The sequence below is a fragment of the Astyanax mexicanus genome, chromosome 13 (genome assembly GCF_023375975.1).
Source record: "Astyanax mexicanus isolate ESR-SI-001 chromosome 13, AstMex3_surface, whole genome shotgun sequence".
NCBI classification, from domain to species: domain Eukaryota; kingdom Metazoa; phylum Chordata; class Actinopteri; order Characiformes; family Acestrorhamphidae; genus Astyanax; species Astyanax mexicanus.
The window spans coordinates 40,549,940-40,570,234 of NC_064420.1; the positions used below are offsets into that span (position 1 = coordinate 40,549,940).

Consider the following 20,295-nt stretch of genomic DNA (forward strand, 5'->3'; position numbering starts at 1 on the left):
CGAGCAGCACTGTTCTGAATGTACTGTAGTCTCTGAAGGCTCTTGTTTGGGAGCCCAATAAAAAGTGCATTGCAGTAATCCAGTCTTGAAGAAACAAATGCGTGAACCAGCTTTTTGGCGTCTGACACAGTAAGGGTAGGGCGGAGTTTGGCAATGTTTCTAAGATGATAAAAAGAAATCTTACAGAGGTGTTTGATATGGGATTCAAAGTTTAGTTGTTGGTCTAATTTTATGCCAAGATTGGTAACTGTCGTGGTTAGAGGAGTGGTGTGACCTGATACTGTAACAAATGTGTACCTGTAAACTCTGGTGTCCAGGCCCATCCTTGATTGGTATCGTTGATTTGACTAATGATTCTGGAAAATGTTAGGCAATTGGTATCAGCCCCAAAGACACAGATAGGTCTATAGAAGTTGTTTTATATATATATATATATATATATATATATATATATATATATATATATATATATATATATATATATACATACACAAATTGCATGACAGTTGTTACTAGTGTTTCTGGTGATGTACAGAGATCATTTTTGGGGTTGTTGAATGTGTCTTTGAGAGATGGAGAGAGGTTTGCACTGTTATAATGTGTTCGAAATGTGTCTTGAAATGGTTTGATTGGACTTATCTGCTTTAAAGCCATTTTTCGCTATGTTTACACTTGTGTTTTAATGTAGCATGACTCAAGGCAAATTAATTATCCTATTGTTAATAGAGTCTAGGGAAAGCAGACCAATACTTTGTGGGTTGGGTTTTGTAAATTTTGGGGGTGTGAAAAAAAGTGAGAAAAAACTTTTACATAATAGTTTAGGGTATAGGAACTGGGCTGTTTTACAACTCTATGATAGTTATGCTGGATTATCTTTAAAGTGAAAAAACAAGTGATTGAGGCGTAAGATGTATCACTTCCATATACCGAACTTTCTTTATTCAATTATACACCTTGAACCTATGCACCTTCGATTAGAGATTCATGATGATATCGTTTTTAATATATCGGCCGACATTTCAAACAGATGTGCTGATGTATTTTTTTGTATTTTGGAAAAGGACCAAGCAACGCTGGCTGCTCTGCTACAATTGGACGACACTGGCCGCACTATTGTAAAATCCATTGATTGATTAATTGATTTTTATGAGTTTAAATAGACCTTTTGTTTTTTTTCAACCTGTTAATTTAACACTAGTTAAAAAGAGTGTTTATAGCTATGACCAGCCTGTGTAGGGACTTTTAAGGACAGTTAGCTAAATAAATGTTAAACACAAAACATTTTATGACAAAAATGTGAAAGCTATTTTCTCAGGAGACACCTTCCAATTTATTGTTTGTATACAGTTGGTTGAAAGCTAAAATATAAGACACATCATTTTTTTCTATAGTTATGCTGGGGTGTGTAGTCTTTCCCTATTGTAGACCTTTAACTGAGATTGACTTTGTTTATTTGCTATGTGCATCATTTCTCTTTTATTTTGTGTAGTGTTCTTATCTTGTAGAACGTAAATGAGTGTAGACACTTCAGTATGAGTGTCTCTGGCTAGTTCCCTCTTTATTATGTGAGGAAAAGCACATTTGATTTGTATTTAGATTTAGTTGTGCTATTTCTGTCTCCGAACCCAGTCGTACACATCACAGCTTTATTATGTAGAGGAGCTGGAGCTCTCTCAGCATCAGCACCGAGATCCCAGGGGAACCTTCTCACTGCAGCAGCTTTTGTATTGTAATTCAGGACGAGCGCTCCTGTGCAAGACAGGCCGTCGTGTTTAGGAGTTACTCCCAGTGATTTTTAATTCCAGACATGTGCAGCGTGCCTCAAAACCCAAAACTCACAAGAGTATGTAGAACTATTCATCTGTTCATAGCTTGTAGACACAGCATGCATTATTTGTTATACATCTGGCAAAGACTCAGTAGTAAGTAGAGCTGATTGATATGGTACAATATCATATCACAATATTTAAAGACATTTTCTTGATACTAGGGGTGGGCAATATTATATCGTATACGATATATCGTGACACAGAAATATCATGATATTAAAAATCCATATTGTGATAATAGGGCTGTTCTGTCTTAAAAGTAGTCTGTTATTTACTGTGAAGCTTTAAGGTGAATTTATTGTATAATTGTTTTAGTGTGCAGTTTATATGCATGCACTAAATATTCTGCAATATTATTTGCTGCATTATATTATTTTATGCTATATTATTTATTTTGCCACATTATGATTATACTGTTATACTCTTATTCTATATTCCTGAAATGAATGAATTATTTTAGTTTTCCTTTATCGCCAAGTATATCGTTATCGCAAAAATACCCTGAAATATCGTGATATTATATTAGAGCCATATCGCCCACCCCTACTTGATAGGGGTGGGAATCGATTACTATCTCACGATTCGATTCGATTCCGATTTTGGGGGCCACGATTCGATTCAAAATCGATTTTTGATTCAAAACGATTTGAATTATAAAAATTTCTGCTTCTGGCTTATGAATCTTTTTGAAAAAAAACCCTCCATAATATACACTGGTCCTGGAGCAAGTAATGTGTTACAAAAACAATAAAATGTGCAGGAATGTGGGTCCTCAGTGACAGAGGAATCACTGGGATATCACAATGACGTTAATGAACAATAAATAAATAATAAATAACACTGCTTTATTACCAGGCTACTAGCGGTGGTGTGTAGGTGACGCTGCTGGGCTGATGTGATGATAGCAGTGGAGCGCTAAAGTTCAGGAGCAGCTGCTGATTAACTAGTTAATTTAAGGTCGTTGTATTTCTTCAGAAAGGGGGCAGGAGGTGGAGAAATTAATTCATATTGTCCATTCCTTAATTCCTCTGTGATGAGGAGCTGAAATTAGCTCTGATTAGCTTATTTTATTTTTCCGTTCCGCCTTAAATGCTGCAGCCTGCTGCCACCTGTAGCGTTATTTAAGGTGGAACTGGAAAGTTAGCTTGTTAGCTAGCTAACAGTTACTGAAACTAACTACTAGCGATCTTTTTTATGCTTGTTATGAAGCATTCTGCCATAAAACATTAAAACTACACGTTAATCTAAGGTAATATAGTGCTTGTTCTGCCATCTTACCGGTGATTCTCAAACACCTACTACGCTCTGTGTGGGTCTGGAAGACCTCGGTTTGAAGGGACAAGCGGGTTGCCAGGTCCAACAAAAATACCCAGCCCAAAATCAGTCCAAAACCCGCCCCTCAGAATCGATTTTGGGACATTTTAAATCGATTCTGAATCGTAGTAAATGAGAATCAAGATTCTTATGTGAATCGATTTTTTGGCACACCTCTACTACTTGATACACATTATTTTACCATAAACTTTACCTGTGCTTTAACCAATCATGCAGTAACCAATATATTAACAATGACAACTCCATACACGCAGAGTAGACTCTGGCAGGCAAAAGGAAAAAGACCTTGCAAACTAATATTAATTAAAAATTAATTGTTCTTTAAGGGTACATTGATGACTCCTTTTCACACATACCTTGAATTTTATTTGAGTTTTCAGAACCAAAGGGTCAAAATTGGGTTAGACATAAAGAGTTGGTCTTGGCCCGGATCATTTGCTGTATGAAAGCACTTTTCTAGACCGATAAAAGGAAGGTGAAGCAGACTCTATTAAACAATAGAGGAAGAAAAAAAAATACCTGCCAATATACAGTTCTGGAAAAAATGATGAGCTTCTTTGATTTTACCAAATTGAAAACCTCTGGAATATAATCAAGAGGAAGATGGATAATCACAAGCCATCAAACCAAGCTGAACTGCTTGAATTTTTGCACCAGGAGTGCAGGCATAAAGTTATCCAAAAGCAGTGTGTAAGACTGGTGGAGGAGAACATTCTAAGATGCATGAAAACTGTGATTAAAAACAGGATTATTCCACCAAATATTGATTTCTGAACTCCTAAAACTTTATGAATATGAACTTGTTTTCTTTGCATTATTTGAGGTCTGAAAGCTCTGCTTCTTTTTTTTCTTATTTCAGCCATTTCTCTTTTTCGGCAAATAAATGCTCTAAATGACAAAATATTTATTTTTATTTTATCTATATCTATCTCATTGGCATTAATTGGTCTTGACTAATATTGTTTGTCACAATTATTTCTAAGACAATAAAATGTCCAAAAAATAACTTATTTTTGTCATTTCTAAGAAGTAAATAATTAGATGTCATGCAGGGGTTCATGTAATGTTTGCCCAATTAAAACGGATTTAAAAATCGTTTAATGGGCCATTCTTCACATACTGCAAACAAGTCATGACCCACTTATCAATCAGACTTGCACCATCCGCTCTGTCACTATTGTTGCCAAATACAGCAGCAGCCATTGTTTTTCGTCCTGTAAATACAGAGAGGGAGGTTAACTGTAAAATCCATCAGCAAACGTGACGCTGCTGGACTGAAGCTTTTACCAGCTGCTGCTTCCTTTTGCATTGTCCTCAACTGTACTTCATTCAGCGTCTCAAACCAGGTCAGATCTGTGCTGATTTTATTTTATTAGCTTTTATTTTTAAGGAAAAATAAACTTTACTTTCTTTTTGCAGCTGTTCTGTGCTCAGTTCTGCAAACTTCCAAACTGATGCGTTAGTACATTCTGTTTCATCATGATTTTAGAAGACGTTACAGTATTAGATGGTATTAAATTTTGATTGGAACTTTTATTTTATTTAGTTTTGAACTCCTAAAGGGAATCTTACTTAATCTGGTTTTCTACCAGCCTAGGAATTTAAACATCTAGAAAAGAATGAACTAATTGATATAAACCTCTTTATTTATCAATACTGCAAAAACTGAAATTCAGTATGCTGTGTGATCCCAGCGCTGCTCCAGATGACCTGATACATATTCATAATACCCATGAATGGAGATAAGCTTTAGACATCTGTTGGATACTAACAAAAAGATAAGTAGATTTTCTGAATTTGTCATGGTTGTCTAATATTGTTATTGAAACAGAATGTGTTTTATATCAGGGGGATTCTTTCCAATCTGGACATGTATTTCTTCATGCTGTTTTAAAAACCACTCCAAGTATTTAGTAGGAGTGCACCACTAAAGTGTTAGTTTTGAGCAAGCGCTTGACAATTGGCCAGTGTTTCTTTTTTTTCTTATTTTGGCAGTTTGGTTTAATTTGCTACTCATTTCTTGTTTACCTCTTTTTTATTGATTAGATGATTTTATATTCAAATAAATCTTTGTTTTACGTCTTTGTTTGTTTGTTTGAGTCCTCCACCATCTTGCTTCTATGTTGCAGACTGGATGTATCAGGGTTGTGTGACTTAAGTTAATTACTAACAGCAAATGTAAAAAAAAACAAAAAAAAAACTACATAACCCACAGAGACAAGATAACATCGATTAGTGGTTCATTGATGAGTCAGTTAACTTCTCAGCACTAATAGAAAGTACTGACAATGAGCTAAAATCTGTCCTATATTCATTTAATCTATGTTTTAATGATCGTTTAAAGAAATGAGAATCTGACCTGACCTTAAAATTGTGTTAGTCATATAAGTGACTGACTGGCCAGTTGAACTCCAGTAATCACCCTGTTCCCCTAACTCAGCCCATTCCTTCCTCTCCCAGCTGTTCCAAGAGAGCAGGAGGGGTGGAAATGTTGGCAAGGATGGGAAAGCTGCTGACAGATTCACTCTGAGGACATGATTAGCTTTTCAGGATATGCGGTAGTTTATTTTTTTCCCATAATGTTTTCTTACTGAGTGTGTGGACTATAAGCTTTGGAGCCGGGCCTGAACAAGTGATACAGAAAGTTTACCATGATGTTTGTTTGCTTATTTAGACTGTTTGGTGTACAGTTCTTTATAAAAATAAATAAATAAATAGAATAATAGAATAATAGGTAGGTAGATAAATATAGACAGAGACTGTAGACAGGTTGACAGACAAAAAGGAAAAAATATATACTGTATATAGATAGATACTGTATATAGATACAATTAGATACTGTATATAGATAGATGCTGTATATAGATAGATGCCGCATATAGATATCATTAGATACTATATATAGATAGATACTGTATATAGATAGATGCTGTATATAGATAGATGCCGCATATAGATATCATTAGATACTATATATAGATAGATGCTGTATATAGATAGATGCTGTATATAGATATCATTAGATACTATATATAGATAGAAACTGTATATAGATAGATGCTGTATATAGAAATCATTAGATACTATATAGATAGATACTGTATATAGATATCATTAGATACTATATAGATAGATACTGTATATAGATAGATGCTGTATATAGAAATCATTAGATACTATATAGATAGATACTGTATATAGATATCATTAGATACTATATAGATAGAAACTGTATATAGATAGATGCTGTATATAGATATCATTAGATACTGTATATAGATATCATTAGATACTGTATATAGATATCATTAGATACTGTATAGATAGATGCCGCATATAGATATAGATAGATGCTGTATATAGATAGATGCTGTATATAGATAGATGCTGTATATAGATAGATACTGTATATAGATAGATGCCGCATATAGATATCATTAGATACTATATATAGATAGATACTGTATATAGATAGATGCTGTATATAGAAATCATTAGATACTATATAGATAGATGCTGTATATAGATATCATTAGATACTGTATATAGATATCATTAGATACTGTATAGATAGATGCCGCATATAGATATCATTAGATACTATATATAGATAAATACTGTATATAGATAGATACTGTATATAGATATCATTAGATACTATATATAGATAGATACTGTATATAGATAGATGCTGTATATAGATATCATTAGATACTGTATAGATAGATGCCGCATATAGATATCATTAGATACTATATATAGATAGATACTGTATATAGATAGATGCTGTATATAGATATTATTAGATACTATATATAGATAGATGCTGTATACAGATATCATTAGATACTGTATATAGATAGATGCTGTATATAGATATTATTAGATACTGTATATAGATAGATGCTGCATATAGATAGATAAATATAAATAGATGAATTGCCGATAGATAGATAGATAGATAAATACAGAAACTTTATATAGATCAAACGATACTGTATATAGGTTAATACAATGTACAGATAAACAGAACAATAGAAGTATAGATACTGTATTGAAGGTAGATCAATAAATACAGATCTATAGATGGATAGATCCTCTATTTAAATAGATACTGTATTTAGATAAATTGGTAGATAGACCTGCAGATAGATACTATATATAGATAGAAAGTCCTGTATCCTGTCAGTCAGTTAAGGATCAGTTTGAATAATCACGTGTTGAAGGCACTGCATGCTTTTTGCCATTTGCTGAAGTGTGCGTACCAGTGGACTTTTGCAGCAGTGGACCGGTGGTCCGTGAACTCAGTGACCCCGCCACATGCGAGGCACTATCAGATTGCAGTGACTGTAATCCTCTGAATTCCCCCACACCACAGCGCAGTGAATAAGGACAGCTCTGGGCTAAGTGGGCAGTAGTACCTCTGTTTAAATGATTGTGTGTCTCCTGAAATTAGCTTTCTCCTGACAAACTCACTAACGGCAGCATAATTGTACGGCCAGTCTGGGGACCGTGGCTGTGCTTGTGCTTGTGTCTGAATTAACTTTGCCAGGCTAATTGTTTGTCTTTAATTAACAGAACACAGCAGGTTTGGGATAGGCCAGACGGGTCAAACACAGATCTCAGCTTTATCCCTGATGTAGCTTCTTTTGCAGTTCTTTAGCTAAGCTCCTCATGAGTTGATCTGTTAAAGCACTGTGAGCATCAGAGCTGTCACGATTATGTGATGTTAAAAACTGATTACTGGATTAAAGAAACACTGATTGAAATCGAACAAATCTGTGAATCTGCAGTGATTAGATTGGAGTTTACATGCTAATAATGCATAATTATTATTTTTTTTCACCAGATCTGTGAACTCTGAGCCCAGTTGACTTTTATGTGCATGCTTTTTTTGCCAGAGTGAGCTTTTTTTTATATATATTTTTTTGTCACTGTCACGCAAAATCTTTTAAGATGGCAACTTTTCAGGAGGAGGAAAAAGCCTTCTTAGTGTAAAACTGCTTCATTCCAACTTCTAAACGCTTACAGTATGGCTCATAACAAGCACTTTTCTATGGTATTTTTGGTTTAGCATGTTTCTTAAAGTTTTTTACTCTCACAACTTGTGTATTCATTTAATAGCAGTAAAATATTCATATTCTTGTTGGTTACTAAATATTATATCCAAAGACGTCAGTAACTGAATAGCAGGTGTTTTTTTTTGGTTAAGGGGTTAAGTGGTTTTGGCATGTGCTATTAAACAGAGTAAGCTGAGATTTAACAGACAAGAAAAGTCCCGCTCATGTCCTGTAGGCTTCGGGTTCAGCTGCCAACAATAAAGCAAGAAGGACTAGAGCTGAGGATGAGGAGGGATTAGGTCTGGTCTGCGCTGAAGTGTTTGCATGCTTTTAAGAAGTAGTATCACTGATTGTTCACTAGGGGTGGGCGGTATGGCCCTAAAATAATATCATGATATTTCATGGTATTTTTGAAATGACGATACTCTGGGCGATATGACACAACACTGAATTAAAAACAATAAAATCATAAAAAATACAAAACTTTATCAGATTTGTAACAGAAGTCAATGATCTAGAATATCATGATACTTATAATAATAAACTCCAAATATCTCAATTTATCCAGGATTAAATTAAAATAAACGATACTCTAGTCTCTAGTAAATATATAATGGGAAATGAGAACAGTGTGAAGATTTCTATTTGCTAAAAACTGCAAAAAAAAAATTATTACCCTGAGATGTTATTGCGTACGATACAATATGGCACACCTCTGTTTAGGGGTGGGCAATATTGTATTGTATACAATATATCGTGACACAGAAATATCATGATATTAAAAATCCATATCGTGATAATAGGGCTGTTCTGTCTTAAAAGTATTATTATTACTTTTAATACTATTTATTAAAAGTAATATTATGACTTTTAGTATTATTTACTGTGAAGCTTTAGGTGAATTTATTGTATAGTGGTTTTAGTTTGCAGTTTATATGAATGCACTAAATATTCTGCAATATTATTTGCTGCATCATAATATTTTATGCTATATTATTTATTTTGCCATATTATGATTATTCTGTTATACTATTATACTATATTCCTGAAATGAATGTATTATTTCATTCGCCCACCCCTACCTCTGTTGTTCAGTAATGGATGTAGTGCATGTTATTCCCGCCCTTTAGAAATGGTGGCCCTCCCAGTGTTTTGTTTGCTCTCCTTAAGGGTTAATAGAGTGACTACCCAGACAGTACTGTTTATTCAAAATAGCAGCGCAGGATCAAACGCTCAGGTGACGCTGACTTTTCTGGGTTTGGCAACGCTGTAATGAGAATACGAGTGTGAGGCTGGAGGCGTGTCTGAATAGGAAGCTTTTGTTCTGTTCCGAGATGCTCTAATGCAACATCTTGTGGCAGAAGGAATCATATATACAGACCCTTTAAATAACTCCACCGGACCCAAAACTATGGTAAAGATATGAATATATTAAAGCTGGAAATGACCTAAAAATAAACAAATCTTTTTAGCAGGACTAGACTGGTAAGGTTGTGCCAAATGTTACAGCCAATTTGCTTTTAAATGCACATCGTTATCTGTTCAATATAAGTTTAACAGTGATTTTTCAATGGAAATGTACACACAAGCAAACCAGAAGTTTTCTTTTTGTTTAGTTTTAGGGAAATGCAGTTTTACGATACTATAGCTTGCCTGATGCAAAAGGATATACAAAGCATTTGAACGGTTCTTATTATATCTTATTATATTATATAGATTTTGATTATATCTAATAGAGGTGTGCCATTTGATATCATATGCAGTAATATTGCAAATTTTTTGACACAATTAAATGTGACACTATTATTAGTTAACACAAAATCAGGGTCTTGGTGTGTTACTGTTAACAAAATAGATGGATTATACTAAATACAACTTTAACATTTATGTTGTTGCTGTAATATGTTCTATATTGCCAAGAATATCATGATTGCAAAAATACCCTGAAATAATGTGATATATCATTTTAGGGCCATATTGCCCACACGTACTGTCCAATAATATTTATTTTTATTCCATTACTTGATACACAGAGTTATAGTTAAAAGGTATAATAGCATAAAAGGTTGGATCATTGACTTTTTGGGAGAAATCTGTTGAAAATCCCTGCATGTTTCTAATATTGCAGTACAATGTAGAACAACTAAATATCATCAATATTATCAATATTACAATTCTCCAATATTGTGTAGCCATTACTTAAAGACTTAAGAACTTGATTTTTTTTTATTTTTGAGTATATATGTTCCTTTATAACTGTTGTATAATGTAGTTTCCTTCATATCCTGATTTGTGGAGAATATCAGGCGGCCGCATGTTGTGCTTTCAGAAGAGCGCAGCAGCTGAAGGTGAGGGAACGGCGGTGGTATGAGGTTGTTTATGGGTGTGAAACAGCACTGAGCTCTCATTGTGTTTTCAGCACACAGTGCTGCATCACTCTCAGAGCCTGAGACTCGACTGCGGTGCCGAGCCCAGCCATGATCAAATGAGCAGGAGAAAGAGAGAGAGAGAGAGAGAGAGAATCTCACTGAAGAGATGCCTCCCCCTGAAGGTGTGCCCAGTGTCACAGCGCTGCACGACTGACGTGCTGATCCGTCTCTGTCTTTCATCTCTCTCTCTCTCTCTCTCTCTCTCTCTCTCTCTCTCTCTCAGTCTCTCTCTCTCTCTCTCTCTCTCTATGCTCCTAGTACTACTCATCATCCCCCACTCCTGCCTATGAAATGCCAGAGATGAGAGAGTGAATGCGCTGAAGTTCTTTTGACGTCGTGCCCTTTGGTGACTTCTCGATGCTATTTTTCAGGGGATTGGGGGGATTTTAAATTTGGCAGCGTCTCGTTTTTGATCACATATTTATGTCTCAAGTGCAAACCCAAGCCCAAACGAGTTCCGATTTGATGGACGGCTACATGTTACGCCTCAAGGCAGGCGGGGGGAGGGGGGGGAGAGAAAGCGAAAGCCATTAAAACATCCAGACTAAACTCTGTGATTAGGACGGTATGACGAAGTGTCATTCAGCATCCGGACGAACTGTGTCTCAGCGCCTTTGTGTTCTGTGTCGTGCAGTTGTGTGGGGGATGTGCCAGCTTTTCAATTAAACATAACCCCACATCAAACGTGCTGTCAATGTGCATTAGAGGGCCTTTGTACAGATAAGAGTGTGTGAGACATCACAGGATGGGGGCTCTGAAGGGTTTCACTCAGACAGATTTCTCTAAAAACCAAAATAAAGCAATTCGATGCTGCACAGCTTCCTCCCCATCGCTCCACCATCTTCTATTCCCCAGTAACCTCGCAGTTTTACACGCCTGTCTTCACACAGGCAGATCGTTGGATATTGTCAGGAGCGTTCCTGCAGGCTGCCTCTTTGTTTGGCAAGCCATTATTTTATTAACTGGATAAAAATATGTTTCAGTGCAGTATGGGGAAATGATCCACTGTCTGCTGTAAATAAAAGCTGACAAGGACATTGGCTGTGGGACGTATCACCCGTCACAAAACGAACCAAAGCTTTTTTTTTTCTGTAATTTGCATCCTTCCGTGCACTCGCTCTCTGCATCTGTCCTTAAAAGTGCTGCATGGGGAGCCCAGCTCTAGAAATAGGTCATTAGTGAGTGAGGGAGAGCGATAGAGAGCAGCCAAGAGCAGCCGAGGCAAAGAGCTCAGAGAACCCTGGCATTAAATATGGATGAGGCCGATTTATATTGCTCTGCCAACCTGCACCGTGACTTGAAGTGCACCACGACTTCCATCATGATTGCAGCCTGCCCGTTCTTCACGGTGTGTGTGTGTGTCAGTGTGTGTGCGCGTGTGCGCAGCCACACATGTGCCTCCGTCAGGGGAGATGCACTGATCAAGGGCTTCAGATGATTAGAAGAGTTTGTACTGCAGCATCCAGCCCTGTGAAAAGGTCCTGCGTGCACCGTGCATTTATTTCAGGCTGCTCGTATCATCATTTATAAGCAGTGTGACGAGACTGAATACATTAGATTAAATACATGATACAGTATTCTTTATTCAATTTAGAGGTTTATAGCTAAAATAGTCAATAAACTTCAGGAGGATTGTCTTCTTCATGCTGTGGCCTGAACTCTTATTTTACAGTTATATTCTAAATACGTTTATTTTATATATTTTGTGTTGGTGCTTCTATTGAAGAAATCGTGCAAAAAAAAAGTGCATCTCCATTTTTGTCAATTTGACAGCGTGTATCTGGCAGTTGTTCTTTAATCTCTTGAGACCCTGTATCCTAATATGGGGACATTACATTTCTGCTTATCTGCACCATGATACTTAATTATGTTTGAAATGAGTTTATTTACTTACTGAAAAAGCAAAAATTTTATTTTTAAGGTAATTGTCTCCTTCTGATCCCAAATGGCCCCATATGAGGACAATTTTTTTTTGACAAAAGTACTTCCTGTGCAAAGACAAATTTTAGTTTTTGTACATGTTAGATCCTGCTAATCCTGGGAGCTGGGAGAAATTAAACAATGCACACCAGGCAAAAGGCTGGGACTCAGAGGTTAAATTGGGTCAAGGTGAATAAGTCTTTTCTGCATTTGAAAGCCAAGGCATGTATCGATATGTCATAAATGGCTGTGTTTTTTGGGTGCAACTGATGTATCCTTCCCATAAAGCTTAGATTCTCTGCCTGAACGGGTTGGATATTTGCTATTTTTATTTTATATAATGTTATGGTGTGATAATCACAATGCAGTAAAGTAACAAATCAAATGGTTTAAAAAAAAAGTTAAATGTTACCATGCAGCTCTGAAACACATCAGCTTCTCCGTTTGTTCGCATTACGCATTTGACTTGCAGCGCTGAGTGTAGCTAGGCCAATAAAACAGGGGCTTCTGAAGTAAAGAAAAAATGACATCAGGTGCACTCATTTTGGCCCAATGCGAAGGAAAGTCAGAGGTATGGAGCTACTTCAAGTTAGTTGTTGATAGTAACAACACGTGTCTGATTCGTAGAGTGTGTTGATTTAGCATGCTCCTAGCTTTCCACAGCAAAAAAAACAGTGCAAGCCTTATTGCTATTTTTGTTTTTTGCACTTTTGTTTTTTGAAATTGTTTGTTCAGAAAGTGTTCTATATTTTAAAACTTCGTTAACTATATTACAGTAAACGGGGAGATCGGTTCTTAATAAACATTTTTTTCTTAAATAATAGGTCTATGCATCTTCTGTGTTGCAATGTTAATTAACATCATTCTGAACAGATTTCGCTCATTCGAACAGCCTGAGAATGTTTTTAAAAAGCTCAAGTTTTAATGCTCTATTTACTAAAAACATGTTGGGTTTAAACTGGTCTCGGGTTCACAAAGAGAGTTTTTTTTTAAGGTCAGGTCGTGCACAGGCTCGGGCCGGGTCGGGCTGTATTTTTTGGTATTTGGTATTTTTTTGTATTATTAGGACAGACATATATCAAGATTAGCTATAAATCAATTTAAGTGATTTATTTTGCTTTAATTTTGCAAAATCAAAGTTGTAGTGTTTGTTAATCACAGTATTCTGTTTTGTCCATTTTCTTATATATTAATTTCTCTAAGTCTGGATTGTTATGTGCTTTGTGTGTGTCAGCGGCGCTTCAGGAGCAGGGGGGATGAACCGTGAGGAGGCCCCTGGGAAGTCTCCTGAGGAGATGTACATTCAGCAGAAGGTGCGGGTGCTCCTCATGTTAAAGAAGATGGGATCAAACGTAAGTATCTCCCCTGCAGTTTTCAGCTTTACCACCCTTTCTTAATAAGACGTGAGAGTCAGAAAGAGCTTTGCGTCCTCTGAACACTCAGCATGTCTGCATGCCTGACTGTGGCTGGTTGATTTGGCTGGGTTATGTATTTATTTTTATTATTTCTGTCCCCACCCTTGCAGCTGACGCCGAATGAGGAAGCGTTCCTACGGAACTATGCAGGCGTGGTGCACAGTCAGATGAGCCAGCTCCCACAGCACAACATAGACCAGGGTAAGAGAAAAGCTTCTACACACACACACACACACACACACACACACACACACACACCTGCTTTTCCCATTCACTCACACAGGCATAGGGTGTGATCTGCGCAACATTTAATGAAGGGTTAAGAAGACGAAGAAGGGATTATGGGGGTATTTTGTGTTTTAGGGGGTATTTAGTGGGCTGTTCAGGTACTTTTGCATTAGAATAACTCTTCAAATATTGGTTGTATGGCCTTAAATATAACAAAAATAGAGATATATAACACAAATAGATATATATATATATAACACATTTAAACACATTTAAAACATTTGACACTTTTTTTCAAAGTTACATACATTAAATAAATTTAAAAAAATGTTTTTCAAATTAAAAACAGTTGCAAAACAACAATATTAAAAGCTTTATTTAACACAAAAAGCTTTTAGTAAATAATTTTAACTTTTTGACCCCATGTTTTGTGTCAACTGATGAAAATTTGATTTAGCCGTTAAAACGCCATTATTTTGTCTTTTTACTTACCCTTTATCATCTAGTTGTTTTTAAGTATATATAATATTCCTTATTAAACATTACAAAATAATATACTTAAATTAAATAATTCATCCTTAAAATGGTAAAAACACTTTTTTTTGGTGAATCATTTTGGGTCCAAATATTTTCTGATATTTTGAGTGTGAGAAATAAGTTGAAAGACATTGTAGTAATGGTATGAAATGTTATTTTGTAAAAAAAAAAACAAAGAAAACAAAAAAAAAAATTCCCGCGTATATATAATTGAAAACCTTTTGCTATTTATACAGATCTAGTAGCAACTTACTTTAGATTAATTCACATAATTCGCATTACAGTCTAAATGAAAATTATTCTCTTTTTCCTGCGTGGCTGCTACAATACCTACTAAACACCAGGGGGCACCAAAGCAGTAGGAATGTAGTGCTGCTACTGCTTGTTGTCAGTCAAGGGCACAGTCTGAACATGCAGTCCAGTGCAGCCATTACTGCTGCTGCTGCTGCTTTCTAGCAGGCCTCATGCTAAATCAGCTTCAGGAGGAGGCTGTGCAGACCTGCTGTCTCCTGTTACTGTCTATTACACATTCTCTCTGCCTCTCTGTTCTCTACTTATACCTCTGTGATGCTCTTCCTCTATATAAAACTGTGTGTGAGTGTGTGCTAAATATGCCCATCTGTTTTCACACTTTCATTACTAAAGGGAGCAGGTTTATGTTGCTTGAAATGCTCTTTTTAATTTCATTGTGCTTTGGAGATAAATGGTGTTTTATGCCCAGAACACAGGGCCCGTGGAGTAGCTGCTAGCACACGCTTTAAAGCTCATGAAATATGTATACCCGCCTAGCTGCTCATAAGCAAGGATGTCAACACTGCTCTTTTTAGAAAGATCTTCATAAATAATGCACTTGCATGAGTAAGGTGGATATAAATGCGCATTTTCACATCAGTTTCTGCAATAGAGCAGTGCTACAGACAATATGCTGGCTTTCACTGGAAGTGTGTGTAAGCATTTATTAGGATATTAGCCTACATTTAGTTTATTTAAATCAGTCTAAGCATGCTTACCATAGTAAATTAAGAGCTTTGATATGTATTTATCATTAGTGATAGTATATGTAATTGTGTTGGGAGAAAATATTGATATTGCGATGTATTGTATTGTACTTGCTTTCATATTGCTTAACAATACGAGGCATTAAATATCAATATTTTTTATTAAAACCTAGGCACGCTAACTCCCTAAGGCGCTATTTTCTACTCCATTAATCCACATGAAGGTGCTAATAAATGGAACAAGTTAAACCTGTGGTCAAGAATATTGGTTTAACTTTCTGAAACTGACACCAATAAATCCATAATTCCTGGTATTTAGGTTGTTGTTTATTTAGGAGTACTTTATCCTCTTCAGTAACACAGATGCTGCAAAGTATCATAGAGAATTGTTTTGTGACATTGAATATCGAGATTCCCTGTTATTCACACCCCAATGAATACATATAGATGAATGATATATATTATTTTTATTATTTTTTTAAGAAAAACGCTTCTTAACTGTAAATCCATATAAAAAGCAGGGTTTAAGCCTACTCATTTTAGATCATTTCTATTGATCACCATTAAATTAAAGCAAATATAAAGGCCTTTTCTGCTTATAGTGTGGATATTGTCCATGGTCAAACCCTACATTTCAAAGAGTTTAATTATTCCATGCAGTGCAGAAAATAATTTAAAAAAAATCACTGTACAATGTATGGGGCAATATTTTGACAGCAGATTCACTTACGATAAAATTGGCTTATATTTAGTATAAGTATAGTGATATTACTATAGTACTGTAATGGTGAATGTAATAGCTATACCAGCAATCTGGGAACAATTTATGTAATAAATAATAATTTTGTGTGTGTATATTAGGGGTGGGCAATATTATATCATATACAATATATTGTGACACAGAAATATTGTGATATTAAAAATCCATATCGTGATAATAGGGCTGTTCTGTCTTAAAAGTAGACTATTATTTACTGTGAAGCTTTAGGTGTATTTATTGTATAATTGTTTTAGTTTGCAGTTTATATGCATGCACTAAATATTCTGCAATATTATTTGCTGCATTATATTATTTTATGCTGTATTATTTATTTTGCCACATTATGATTATTCTGTTATACTATTATACTATATTCCTGAAATGAATGAATTATTTTAGTTTTCCTATATCGCCAAGAATATCGTTATCGCAAAAATACCCTGAAATATCGTGATATTATTTTAGAGCCATATCGCCCACCCCTATGTATGTTTAGGGCTGGCTATCTGAATACGATACCAAAAAAGCACCGACTGAAATGTCTTGGTAGTACTGAAAGGCCTAAAACAAGTTGGTGCCTGTATCTGTATCAATAATATATTCAAAGTATCGTATTGGTACCGGAAATGTTAAAACAAAATTATGTTTCCAAAATGTATGGATACAAATTTAGTTCAGGGTGAAAAAGCTTCTTTTATGGAAATGATGTTAACATATAAAATACTTTGAAAGGTTCCCTTTAGTGTCTTTTTGTGAAACAGAAACACGTCCAAATTAGCCATGTCAGATTTGCATGACATTACATTAGCACAGATTAGCAGTACTCAGGACACATACGTGTGTTATGTTTACTAGAGGTAATATCTTTTTGTAGATGGTTGTTTAGTAAGTGGTGTGTAAAAATGATGAGTGTATTCCACTTGGCTTTGCTTTTAACTGAAGAACTTAAAGCAGTGACCCAATCATTCATTACTACCTACAATCTAATAGCTTTCTGATTATACATGTTCCTGAATGAGAGAGGCTAGTGTAGTACAGGGTCAGGAGGTGCAGTGTTTATGTCTACCTGATTGTGGCGCTGCATGTCCTGCATTAGTCACTAAGCCATTAAAAGAAGCTGCCACAATCCCTGCCCATGTGGAGCTTTAAATAACATCTGTGCTTAAAATGGCGGAGGGCTGCTGAGGTGAGTGAGATGTGATTGGTGAGGGAGCTTTCACTCAAGACTTGGATTCCTTGTGTTCCTGATCTGCCTGTAGAGATCTTTGTTTAGTTAGAATTGGAATTTAATACATTTAAATTTGGGTTTGTTGTATTAAGATTTTGTTGGTTTGCACTCTTAATGGTTGCATCCCTATTGCATTCTAATTATTAATACAAACAAGTTTTTTAAACATGAAGTATGAAGCTAGTATAGATAAAAGGCACAGTAGTTTAGTATGGCATTCACTGTGGACCCCTACCTTGCGTTACCTCGCTCTGCCTCCAGTCTAGTTAAGTCACATCTCTAAGATACTTTGCAGCATCTGTTTAATAGATTTTTTTTTTTTTTTTTTTTTTTTTGGTGTTTCAGTTTCACACAGTTTTTACACAATATTCATCACCTCAGGTTTACTCTATTCATTTAATTAGGGCCACCAGGTGGAGTAATGAAGCAGTCCTATAGTGAGTTTAGGGCACCTATGTCTCAATAAATGTAATTATAATTTAAAAGAATCGTTTTGCATTGATACATGCCATCTAGAGTTCAGTTCACACCTCGGTAAAACCCAGCGTTTTGGTACGGTTAGAGTTCCGATTCTGTATAGCCCCACCTTTATTAAATTCATGATAACAATAGAACTTTATTATAACCATGTCTTGTTTTTTGGGGTGGAATGTTGTAACGAGGCTCGAGCACTTTTATTAAATGATTGAAACCAGGGTTTTCTCCTACTGTCGTCATGAGAGGCTCCATCTTTTGGAACTTGTTGGAACAAATAAAGAGTGAGCCTGATTGTGGAACTTAATTAAAAACAAAAACAACAGCAGCATAACTGCATAAACTACAAACATTTTTCCTAAGCGTATTACTAGAGAGCAAGAGAGAGAGCAAGAGAGAGGGGGAGAGCAAGAGAGAGAGAGAGAGAGAGAGAGAGAGAGAGAGAGAGAGAGAGAGAGAGAGAGAGAGAGAGAGAGAGAGAGAGAGAGAGAGAGAGAGAGAGAGAGAGAGAGAGAGAGAGAGAGAGAGAGAGAGAGAGAGAGAGAAGGAGACTACCGTGTATTCTGCACACGTTTACACAAACCGAACCATGACCCCGTACCGTGGTGGTTCGTAAAGAACACACGTACCGTTATGCACCATCAATTTCAATATTTTCCCTGTTTCTAATGCTAAATTTTAGACAGTAGTTTGGTTTGGCATTCGCTGTGGACCTCTGCCTCGCTCTGTCTCCAGTCTTATTGTGTTACATGATCACAATCTGCAGCTTAAAGAGCTCCTGTATTCCTTTGTTTCTGTAAACGGGTAATGCAATTTGAATGTGCTGTTATTCACAGTTTACTATTAAAACTCGTATCATTATAACAATAAAGTACAATTTATCATACAGCTGTAATCATTACATGTTTAGTATAAATGTGTGCAGAATGCAATTGGATTGCAGCCTCACACAGACATGCTTGTATATCCAATGGCATTAATCAAAGAACCATTTAAAGCAGCATGATTTCTATAGAGCGTATGATTTCTCATCCTGCTGCCCAAAACTGATTTTCTGTCTATTTGCAGTGCTCACACATCAGCAGAACTCCTCTGTGGAGTAGAATAATAACAGCAGGTAGAGGAATTATTTAAGTGGTCTGCACTGTGTTAGTGTGTGTTTTGTATGTGTGTGCTGTTATTTTAGGGCAGAAGAAGCTTTCACCCCTTAATACCCTTTTGGCTTATTTTAAATGTAACACAGGGACCCTTTCAGTAAAGAACATCAGCAATTAAAGCAAAGTTACATGTATTAAGAGATATCAGTGTCCTGCTGCTTTGCAGGGGAAATGAAAGCAGTGTCTCAGTGCTTTAATGAGAGCGGGATAAAGACTGGAAGTTCATTTGCGGCTGCACAGTGAGTCGTTTGTGTGCGGAACAGAACGGGCCGGGGCTCCAGAGACGGCCTCTTTCAGGCTCTGCTCGGCTATTGTTCTCTCATGTGAACAAACAGTTGTGAAAGAGATTTTTATTGTGTGCGCGAGAGAAGGGGAAATTAGGGTTTCGACATTCTGCGCCTTTGTTATTTTCTGTATTTGTCAAATTTGACTTTTCAGATGTTGACTAGTGTGAAATTAGAGAAATGTTTACCGGCCAAGCCGTACAACTGCTTCTGAAAAACAATTCCTCCCAATGCCAGTTTGGACTGTTTACAAATATATGGGTTAACAGATTTGCATTGGAGCACATTTAATTGGCTGATTAGCATATATGTGAATTATGTATTTTTTAACTGCATTTTTAATTGATTCTAGCGCCTTGAAGTCATTGGGATTAAACTGGGTAGAGGGTTCAGATGGGAGGCTGGCTGGTGGGTGGAGGAGGTCTTTTGAACTGTGTAAAAATGTATGAAGTTCTGGGGGCTGCTGGAACTCTTCCCACAGGCTTTGGTCTGGTAAAACGGGGATAAAGTGGAGGGTCAATTTTAAGATGTATTTTATAGTTAATACGAGAATTTTGATGCATTTTATGCCTTATAACACACAAACTTAGAAGAGGAAAGCTATAAAATTTTCTCTTTTGATTCATTTAGAAACCTTTCAG

The 20,295-nt window shown here is 36.0% G+C and overlaps 1 protein-coding gene across 1 annotated transcript in view; it reads left to right on the forward strand.

Moving 5' to 3' along the window:
* ctnnbip1 (catenin, beta interacting protein 1) overlaps window positions 1–20,295 on the forward strand; it is a 48,226-nt gene that overhangs the window by 7,045 nt on the left and 20,886 nt on the right. Inside the window, exons 2-3 of the mRNA XM_022676961.2 lie at window positions 13,808–13,925; window positions 14,099–14,189. Of these exons, the coding sequence (XP_022532682.1) occupies window positions 13,830–13,925; window positions 14,099–14,189 (187 nt within the window). The 5' untranslated portion in view covers window positions 13,808–13,829. The remainder of the gene's footprint in view (window positions 1–13,807; window positions 13,926–14,098; window positions 14,190–20,295) is intronic.